Source organism: Brachyistius frenatus, unplaced genomic scaffold (genome assembly GCF_029030835.1).
Source record: "Brachyistius frenatus isolate BFR_SWC_R1_liver_20210118 unplaced genomic scaffold, ASM2903083v1 Contig_30, whole genome shotgun sequence".
NCBI classification, from domain to species: Eukaryota; Metazoa; Chordata; class Actinopteri; family Embiotocidae; genus Brachyistius; species Brachyistius frenatus.
The window spans coordinates 4,262,342-4,273,031 of record NW_027210629.1 but is presented as its reverse complement, the minus strand read 5'-3'; the positions used below and the strand labels follow the sequence as shown (position 1 = coordinate 4,273,031).

General features: G+C 39.4%; 1 protein-coding gene across 3 annotated transcripts; it reads left to right on the top strand.

Moving 5' to 3' along the window:
• Positions 1 to 620: 620 nt before the first annotated feature.
• LOC138621498 (chondroitin sulfate N-acetylgalactosaminyltransferase 1-like) lies at positions 621 to 10,053 on the top strand. Of its 3 annotated transcripts, none has more exons than XM_069699621.1 (11): positions 621 to 980; positions 1,828 to 1,931; positions 2,677 to 3,288; positions 3,372 to 3,472; positions 3,597 to 3,775; positions 4,696 to 4,912; positions 5,158 to 5,259; positions 6,470 to 6,651; positions 8,405 to 8,499; positions 8,590 to 8,671; positions 9,539 to 10,053. In XM_069699621.1, exons 3-11 carry the CDS (start codon positions 2,926 to 2,928, stop codon positions 9,823 to 9,825), a joined length of 1,608 nt encoding a protein of 535 aa, XP_069555722.1. In that variant the 5' UTR covers positions 621 to 980; positions 1,828 to 1,931; positions 2,677 to 2,925; the 3' UTR covers positions 9,826 to 10,053. The 3 variants fall into 3 exon arrangements, with proteins under 3 accessions (XP_069555722.1, XP_069555720.1, XP_069555721.1); XM_069699619.1 differs by having other exon boundaries at positions 3,570 to 3,775; XM_069699620.1 differs by lacking the exon at positions 1,828 to 1,931 and having other exon boundaries at positions 3,570 to 3,775.
• The last annotated feature ends 637 nt before the right edge of the window (positions 10,054 to 10,690 follow it).

The window sequence follows — 10,690 nt, the reverse complement described above, 5'->3', positions numbered from 1 at the left end:
TAAACCTGCTAATTATGTTTTGCTTTGTTAAGCTTTGTGCATCACAAAATACTGTGGTAAGTATTGGTTATACATTGACTGGCAGAGACAGGATGTGGCCTTAAAGGGTCAGATAGCCCAAACAAGAACAATATTTCGTACTTGCTTGTAGATGCAGATGCATTTTTTTAAATTTTATTTGCTCTGACATGTCTGTCTCTGAGACTTTCTGCAATAAGTTATGTTAACGCAAATTTGAAAGTTTGAAATATTAATATTAAAACCCGAATAATTAAATATTATATGATTTTTTTGTTGTTGTTTTTTTTTTAAGTTGCTTTCTGGGGAGAAAATATAAAAGAAAAAAACAAAATGCTAGTTTTTTACGCATATGGGCCACTGAATCTTTGATTTTAAGAAAATCCATTTTATATAATTGAATAAGAAAGCAAATTGGGAAACTTCAAGCCTTAAAGGAGTCAGAGCTTGGGAGTCGACATCCAAATGAAAACAAGGACCATCTGTACGGGGCCTCATTAAATGTGCAAGACCCCCTCCTAATGGAGGGCTCCGACGGGTATCTAGCTATTTCCCCACAACAGATTGCAGGTGGCAGTGCATCGGAGTCTGAAGGGCATTCCTTACTCCAGTTGCCTTCTCATTAGACTTAAGGGCAGAGTGGAGCCTCGGAGGGCCTGAAAGCAAATTAAAGATGAAGGCAGATGGTGTGAGATCTTATAGGCATGGTGGAAGTGAGAGATGGAAAAAGGGAGAGGAGAGGGAGGTGCAGGGAAAAGGTGGAGACAGAGAAGAGAGAGGAGGTCCTCTGTAGATCACTTTACTCCTGTGAAGCCGCTTCAGCCCTCAATTTTGACAAGGTAGAGAGCTGTTCGTTTTTCCATCAGTCATTTTCTCACCTTTTTAACTGACAGACTGGCAAACGAGCAGTTAACGACGATGGACATCCAATTGTAACTTCCCTTTGAGATTCACAGCAGTTGGTGAGTATGATTTTTAATCTTTCTGTCCTTAATTACAGCTCAATCGAGAGAAAGCTATGAATTCTGTGTTTATATTTACACGTTTTAGTCATGTCAGGATGTAAGAGAGCGCATAAATGATACTGAAATGATGATTTATGTGATTTACTGTCTGTAACGTGCTCAACAGAGATGACAGTTTAATGAGAGCTTTGCAATCATTTTAAACAAATGAAAGGCCACAAGGGAGGGAAAATTACAACAAAATAATAGTAAGGTTGAAAAATTACTGATGCTATGGAGGTCCAAGAATTGCTGATTTGTATCATTAAAATCTGTGAAATTAATTGTGCTCTGTTTTAAAGGTCAGCTTGGTATGAACACATACATACATGCATCTTCACACACACACACACACACACACACACACACACACACACACACACACACACACACACACACACACACACACACACACACACACACACACACACACACACACACACACACACACACACACACATGCTGGTTGGGTGAACGTGGAAACATAAGCAAGTCTTTCATGAAATCAGCCTCTACCTGGGCTATAAAGAGTCAACTGTGCTGTGTATAAACTGATGATGGCAACACACAACACGCACACACACACACACACACACACACACACACACACACACACACACACACACACACACACACACACACACACACACACACACACACACACACACACACACACACACACACACACACACACGGTGGAGAGACACACAGAGACCTGTTTGTTTCTGTCACTTCCCACCTTCAGCGTCGTGGCACTCAGAGTGAATGCAAGGTCAGATTATTTCTCTTACTGTGTATTTTGTAGCAGCTGAACTAAACCTGACCAGCTTTGCAGCAACATCCCGTGTCGTGGTTATGGAATAAACTGCTCACAAAAAAACAGAGGCACATCAGGACACGATTAAATAGGTTGGTTTGCTTTTTAAAAAATTTGATTTACATTCAGGTTTTATGTCGCTGATTTGCCCTCTTCTGTTTGTTTCTCTGTAAAGTCTCCTGAGATTGACCTGAGTTTGTGCTGTTGCTGTTACAACAAGTGTAAAATCGACCTGCTTAGATCGACCTTTGTACTGATGGTTTTACATTTGACTCTTTAAAAATCTTTTAAAACAGTGGTTCCCAATTTTAGAGGCCCATAGATCTGAGCGGTCACATGGTGGTTTACAAAAAAATAACAGATTCTGTGGGTCTATTGTTCATTCAGTTTGGTGCAGGCATTCATGCTCCCATCAGGATTACTTGTAATAACTTTTATGATACTCTAACTTTTTATTTAGTGCCATCATGAGGCCAAAATTTCAATGTTTAACACTTTATGACCAATTAACTTTAAAACTAATCACATTCCCATCAGCCATAGCTTTGTGTTTGGTGATTTTTCTGGTAAAAAATCAGTATGTTAGTATTCTGACGTCAGCATTTAACTCAAAGCATGGCTACACAGCCTCACAGAACTGCTATCATAGCTGTAGACGTGTGAAATACTGGACACTGGCCTCTGCAAGACTCCAAAATTCCTTAAAATGAAACAATCAGTTAAAAAAGAGTCTCTCTTTATGTTTATAAACTGTAATTAAGACTCATGAGTAGACTTAAGTAGCTAAAAAGGGTGGGAGCGACGACCGCTTTCAAATGTATAATTTTGTCATTGCAGGGAGTTTCACCACTCCGGTGATAATCCCAACACAAATACATCTGTCCAAAACAACTGGATGTTCAGACAGTCGGTGAGGATGCTGTCTGTGGATATAACAGACGGGGACACCATGAGAAAACAGGAGGACTTAAAAAGATGTATTTTTTACTTTAGAGTTTAGGAGCGATGGATTACTGGGTGCATCTCCACATGACAGATACAGTAGGAGCCTCAAGTGTTTAGGAGTTATTTAAAAGCCCATCCAGCATGTTTAAACGGTGGCTGCTGGCCCTGGTGGCCCGTGCCGGCCTCATTGTGCTGGGGCTCTGCTGCTGTCTGTCGCTGTTCTACCTCCTGGCCTGTAAACCTGCCACTCGCAATGGCCAGCAGTCTCTGGTGTGGTCTGGAGGTACCACGAGTAAGGAGGGATACATGGCCTTGTTGCAGGAGAGGGAGGACTCTCACAGACATTACATCAACAGCCTGACAAAGCAGATAGCCCAGCTGAAGGAGGCTCTGCAGGAGAGGACGCAGCAGCTTCAGGAGTCCCTGGATAAAGCTAAAACTAAAGGGATTCTGCCTCAGGGTCTGGAGAGTCTGCACAAAACCCCTACACAGTCTGACCTGAAGGTAGGAAAACACGATGTAGGAGCAGAAATAAATCAAGTTTGACATTATAAATGTAGTAGTAAATGCTACATCATGTCCTTCAGGAGTTCTTCCGCTCCCAGCTGAACCAGGCGGAGGTGACCTCAGGCGTGAAGCTGCCCAGCGAATATGCACTGATTCCTTTTGACACTTTCAACCTGCAGAGGTGAGTGGGACAGTAGAGCTGCCGGGGCATCCAAGACAGCCGTGAAACCTGCTTCTGGTGTTTAAATCTTACCTCATGCAATGCCGCCTCCTCATAGAGTGGTGGTGTTTGTCGTGTCACCCAGGGTGTACCAGCTGGAGACGGGGCTGACAAGGCACCCGGCGGAGAAGCCTGTGAGGAAAGACCGCAGAGATGAGCTGATAAGCACTGTGGAAACAGCTCTGCACGTCCTGAACGGACCACAGCAGCATACTGACAACACCGGGCGGAAGCACACATACTCCCCTTCTGACTTCATACAGGGTAAGAAAGAGTTCAGTTCATTCATTCCTTCATCACAAGATCCAAACTTAAAGTGGACGGCTGGGAACCCTTTGAGGAATAGTTTGTCAAACCAGAGCTAAAATAACACAAGATCACACATACAGTAGCCTCAACAATGATGCCTGAACCTCATGATCTTACACGTCATTATTTAGTTGATGAGTTCATGATGGTTTTTTTTGTATTCAACAAGCACTCAACTCATGCCGCAGATGCAGAGTACTAATTTGCTCTTAAACATTAAAATTAAGGTTACAATAAATAAATGATGGCCTTGAACTGTACATTTGAGTTTAAAGAGGTCTGGAGCCCGATAGAAAACTAGAGGTCGATTGGTAAATAGATTTATCATTGAGTCAAGTTTGGATGTTTATATCATCAAATAATCCTTTTTGTGCATTTTTAATGAGTCATGTCTTAATGTTTATGAAGAACTTTAGTGGCAGCCATTATCTGTTTTCTAAAAGTGGATGTCTCATATTGGAGTGAAAGCACACAGTAGTTTTTGCAAATAATACTTTGGGGTTGGCACTACATCCAGTACGATATCACATACAGTGCATCGGGAAAGTATTCATCGTATTTGTAACCCTTTTTTTTTCCCATAGATTCCTTTTATTTCTAGGAAATAGCTGTGGAATTTAATAATAATGAAGAATGTAATAATGCAGGATATTTCTTAGAACATATTAATGATTGTAAATTCAGTTTTACAAAAAAACAACAACACACCACTTCCTGGGTGCTTTCAGTTCATTAGATTTAACAGGGAATGTAGCCATCAAACACTCTTTCTAGTTTCCCTCTGAACTCACCGTCATATATCAGTTGTTTTCTATGAAATTCAGAAAAATAACCAATTAAATAGTGTTATCAACACATTTTACTGTGTATCACAGGGTTGACTCGCACAGAGCGAGGCAGAGGCAGTGTTTACGAGCTGATGTTTAGAGGCGACGGCCCGCAGGATTTCACACAGCTCGTGCTCTTCAGGCCATTTGGCTCTGTGATGAAGGTGAAGAGCGAGAATGTGAACACACGCAGAATGATCATCAACATCATCGTACCTCTCTCCAAGAGGGTGGACGCATTCAGGCAGTTCATCAACAACTTCAGGTATCACATCAGTTCACACACTGATTGTACTATGAAAATATTGAACTTAGACTTAAATAATAGCTTACATCTGGAAGAGCGTAGTGAATCCTACTCACAAATGAGAAAAATTCCAGTTCTAGTTCCACCAATTTAAATATCCTTATCTGACAACGTGCAGTCGGTGGCCATGTGTGCATGAAGAGAATATAGAAGTAGTCCAAACACATTTACATTTTTTTGTTTGTCTGTGTTTTTGGTTTCAGACAGGTGTGCGTCCAGCAGGACGGCAGAGTTCATCTCACCGTGGTTTACTTTGGTCGTGATCAGATAGACCAAGTGAAGGCTGTGCTAGACCAGACCACCAGGTAACTTATCCACTTCACAGTTCACTAAGTGGTTTTATTCGGAACAATTGTCAATATAATGCTGTCCTGTACACCACCACCTCACACTATGACTGCAATAATAAATATAAAGTTAAAATTGTTACGTTTTTGTCAGTGTCAATAAAAACTGAAAATACAATACAATACAAGTTATATAAAATTTGTATTTATAGCAGAGCAGCTGTATTGGATTGCATTACAATGTACAGGTGTTCCTAATTAATTGTTCAGCCAGAGTAGATTTAAAGCCATTCGTGGTCCTGGTTAGATTTTCCTCCTTTTGTTAAATTTAGCCGGCCTGCCGTTCCCTTCTTATTTATTTTTTATTGGTATTAGTTTTAAGGTCACGTTGATCTTAAAAAAAAAAGGTCTGATAAATTCTGGCACTATTTGATGATGTATATTATGTTATTGACCTGTTAAAATAGAATCTGGACTGTTTAACAATCAATAATGAGTAAATTGTGCAGTATGCAGACTTAAAATATAGACACTCTTTTAAAAGACTCGAGTCTTAGCTTTTAAGTCCTGAGTCGTTCAAGTTAAGTCATTACCAAATGAAATGCCATTTCAAACAGTGCAGTTAAAGGACAGATTTGCTCCTGCATGTTATTCCTGTGCCACAGTACAGTCATTTATAATTTTGGGGTTAAATGGTTTGCCATTGTTCCCATTTGAATGTGTCTGTCAGCACAAATTTCCTTCCCGTTAACACAACACTGGCTGCTTGACAAAAAAGATTCAAAGTAAATCTGATTTACGTTTTAAATAATCTTTCATTTTAAGTCAGTCAGCAGAAGTCAGAGTGAAATCATGAGCCATTCCTGTTAGAGGGTGCAAACTTTTAAATGCTGTCAAAGTCACCGGATTCATGAATCTGACCCTAATTAAAGTCATGTGACTCAAATCAATACCTCATAATAACATGTAATCAGACGATAAAGATGAAATCTGTTTCTTCTCTTCAGCTCTTTACTCTCACAGATGTGTCTGTGCTGTAAAATATAATAATAGTGAGAAAAATAATGGAATATCCTCTTTGAGCTTTTGTTAAAAATGTAATGCTGAAATTATGCAACAGTCTGATGAGACTTAATGTCTGCAGATTTTGGATGATTATTCACTCTGAACATTTCAAATTAAAACAGAGTACCTGCTTAATTAAGCACAGTCTTCATATTTCCATCAGAGAGACTCGATTCAGGAGCTTCACGTTGATTCAGATGAATGAGGAGTTTTCTCGTGGGCGGGGCTTAGACGTGGGCGCCAGGGCTTGGAGACGAAGCCAGAACGTCCTGCTCTTCTTCTGTGATGTTGACATCCACTTCACCTCCGATTTCTTAACTTCCTGTCGTCTCAACGCAGAGCCTGGTGAGAGACATGACTTTCTTCACTTTAGGCTGTGTTCGGCATTTTAGACATTTTTCAACACCATTTTTACCAACTCTTCCAGAGATTTTACTTTAACCTGTCAGTAAAGATTCTTCGCCATCCAGTTTGAGGAATTTCTAAGTGTTGAAGGCAACCGGACTTACTTGAGGTTCTTGAAGTCGTTTCACCTCCAAAAGGCTTCTTCAGTTCTAAACTGACTGGTGGGGAGTTGCAGGCTTTTAACCTCTTGTGAGGTTGTTACCACCTTGGGTGTCATTAAGGTCACATGTTAGTCATTGATCTACCTGGGCATCATGTAAGTCCTTAGAATAATGTGATTTATAGTCTTAGAGAGCTGTTAGGCTGCCTGAGGAGGGATTTGGGGTCTTTATAAGAACATTGAACAGAACAACATTGTTAAACCTCAGGCTGCAGAATATCTGAAAAATTCAGTTTTTTTTTTTTTTTTTTTAACAAACACTGCATAGGTGTACTCCTGAAGCCCAGGAGCAATTTGAGGGAAAAGCTTGTCCACCCCAAGCACAAACCACCCAGGTGTAAGCAAAACAATGTGGTGAATGCAGCCCAATGCAGCGAGGAATGCTCAGACTTGCAGATTAGGGAAACAAAACACTGCTTCACATGGCACAACAAAGGAGAGGCAACTCCTCAAGTCAGGACTCAGCAGTTCATCTGAAGGACAAGGGACACTCATTTGAGACCAATAAAGGACACATTTTGTCCAGAGGAAATTGATGGTTTGAAGGAGGAGTGAAAGAAGCCATCAAAGCCACATCAAACTGAGAGGAGAACTGTCTTCAAGAATATCAAGCAAGTCCAGTTGTCTTCGCATAACATGTAGACATACCATGACTGGATGACTCCGTCTCACATTTACTTGTAATTTGTCAATTAATCTACCACTTCTACTCTATAAATACTGATAAGACTGATTAGGCTTTGCAGATTGTTTAGTCAGAAGCAACAAAATCAACAAAGCAGCAAGTTCTGCTACTGCACATTATCTGAGGTCACTTCACATCATCCTATCATCCCTTAATGATAGAAGGCAGATGGAAAAGAATAAATCTGTCATACAGTTAACTCTCACGCCCATGAACACAGTTATAAGAAACAATTGGAAGTCATGCCCATGAGTCACTCAAAGTATAATGGACCCAGAAATAATCCGGATAAGAATGCTGAAGATGTAAATTGACTGACAAAGAACAAGAAAACGTGCTTTGGACATGTCAGTCAATCGTAATCTTTTTCGCAGAAGACATCTGAAGTTTGAGGACTAATCTATTAGACTTTCTTGATTCCCTCCTTGCCTTCATCTGTAAGTCATCATTGCTGTGGTTTTTCTGCACTCCTCGGAGGTCGTTAGCGATCGTTCCCTACGTCCGGCACTGAAAAGTGAGTGTCTGGAGAAGATGATCATTTACCTTTGTTCAGGCGTGGTGGTTGCACTGCCCATACTAACTACACAGCTACTATTCTTTTCATTCCAATCAAACCTGCTGTTGCTGCCAGTTATAAAAAATACATCTCTTCCTGGCTGCCAAAGTATATTTGTCAGTGAAAACAGAGAAACCCGCCTGTTTAAAAAAAAAAAAAAAAGAGAATATGCATATTGCAGTTTGAATCACTGTTGTTTTAAGATTTTAAAATCAGTTTCTTAATGTTTTACACAGCCTGTGTTTTTTTGGCTGTACTTAACGCTTCTTTCTGTTCTTAACTGTTCTTGTAGGTAAGAAAGTGTACTATCCAGTGCTCTTCAGCCAGTACAATCCATCCATCATCTACAGTAATCAGACACTCCTACCCTCTCTTCAACAGCAACTGGTAGGTAAACGATGATCTATAAACAGCTCGATAAGTGCAAATATCATCATGGTGTAAGAGACTGATTTCCGGCTGCGCCTTTTGTCTCAGGTGATAAGGAAGGAAAGTGGATTCTGGCGAGACTTTGGGTTCGGCATGACGTGCCAGTACAGGTCTGACTTCATCAACATAGGTAATGACAAAGCTTGTGTTGGTACAAATAATTTTATGTGTTGAACATCATGATAAGATAATCACTTTTAACTGCCTATTTCATGAGCATTTTTAACCACCATCATCCACTCACTGCCTGTTGTCTTACACCTTTGAATGATCCCTCTCTGCTCCGCGTGTTGAATACAATAAAAATTCTCTTCAAATGACGTTTTTAACATTTAAAATGGACTTGTTACATGTTGCAGCCTTGCCTTCATGGGGGTAAAACTTGATTTTGTTTATATTGAGCTCCTTTGTAAAAAAAAAAAAAAAAAAAAAAAAAAGCATTTAAATTTTTATTTTTATTTTTTATTAAATTGCTTTCATTTTTTGGTGTTTCAAGTAATTGAACCCAATTACACCGAAAACCTGGGTTTTATATATCCAGTCAGAACAACTGTAATGTCACAACACACAATTATTTCCATTATCAATGTTTTTTTTAATAAGCTATTTATTTTAAAGTGAATAAAATGTCACAAAATAGTACAAATTTGCTAAGTTATTATCTGGCGCCAAATTGAAGATTTGTTTTTGTTGTCAACGTTGAGTTTATGTCACAGAAAACTTGACAAACTGGTGATTATTCAGATATTCATTCATGTTTTTAATATATTTTATACGTTTCTGAAAATAATAATAATTTATCAGTTATCAAAGCTGGAGCCAATGCATTTTCTGTCTCTACACCAGTTGATTGATGAGCTAATCATTTAAGCTCTGGAGAAGCCTGCAGGTTGGTTTCTGGGGAAATACTGACACCTTTATGATAAAAGTCAACAGGAACCAAATTAACATCAAATTCTAGATTTAATCCAGCTGTGAGTCCTCTATGTCCTGACAGGTGGATTTGACCGTAACATCAAAGGCTGGGGGTTGGAGGACGTGCACCTGTACAGGAAGTACCTTCACAGTAAGCTGATGGTGATTCGCTCTCCGTCTCGCGGCCTCTTCCACCTGTGGCATGAGAAGAGCTGTGCAGATGAGCTTCCTCCAGACAAGTACAAGATGTGTATGCAGACCAAAGCCATGAGTGAAGCCTCACACGGCCAGCTGGGGGAGCTCTTCTTCAAACGAGACATCGAGGTTCACTTGAACTTGCAGACACAGACCGACAGAAGAACCGGATGAGGAAAATGGAGAAAGAGATTGTAACGTGATATTCTAAATTGCTGTTATGGATGATACTGTTCTGGTTTTCATGATAATTTATGGTTACTTATATTATGGTTTTCAGGGTATGTTGGCAGAAAAGACAAAAACTTTAGTCTATGGGCACAAAAACTTACAAAGGAACTGACATCAAAACAAATTGTGTTTTATTTTATTTCTGTGTTAATAAAACTATGAAGGACATGATGTATTTGTCTCTTGTTTTTTGTTTTGTTTTTTTAAACACATCAATTTACCTAACAGTCTGTGCGGTTTATTGTGGCTTCCTTAAGTTTCCTTAGTAAATCCATAATAAAAGAAACTGAGGAGGATTTAACTGAAATAGCATTATCAAGAACATGAGGCACATTTTGAACTTTTCCCAAAATGCTAGTTTTTAGACATAAAAGGCACAAACTTCACCTTTATATTCACCCAAGAGAAACATGGGCTTTTTGTTTACATGATAAGGATCTGTATGCAATGTAATGCAGTGCAGCATCTTAGGATGTTTTTAGTTACACCTGTTTGTCAAGTCAAAATTTCTGCACTTTGGATTCTTCTAGGAGTCAGTGGATATATTCTGGTTTATTTCAACCTGGCATGTTTCTCATTAATTAGGGCTAGCACTTAGTGCTAGTTAATGAACTGTCATCTCTCACAATCCAAAACCTTACATACCCTAACCATTTTATCCAGTTTGCTACAACCTCTTAAGTATAGGAACACACAATAAACAAAAAAACTACCCACAACCTCTTAGAATATACATTTTTACTCTAGTTTTTTACTGTTGACTGTGTTTCTGTGTTTCTGTGTTTCTTGGTTTCTTGCTTGTATATTA

Excerpts from the sequence above, each read along its gene's own strand:
- LOC138621498 (XM_069699620.1), top strand. The coding sequence starts at position 2,926 with ATGTTTAAACGGTGGCTGCTGGCCCTGGTGGCCCGTGCCGGCCTCATT. Across the intron at positions 3,776-4,695 it reads CCCTTCTGACTTCATACAGG|GGTTGACTCGCACAGAGCGA; the intron begins GTAAGAAAGAGT and ends TGTGTATCACAG. Across the intron at positions 5,260-6,469 it reads GTGCTAGACCAGACCACCAG|AGAGACTCGATTCAGGAGCT; the intron begins GTAACTTATCCA and ends TATTTCCATCAG.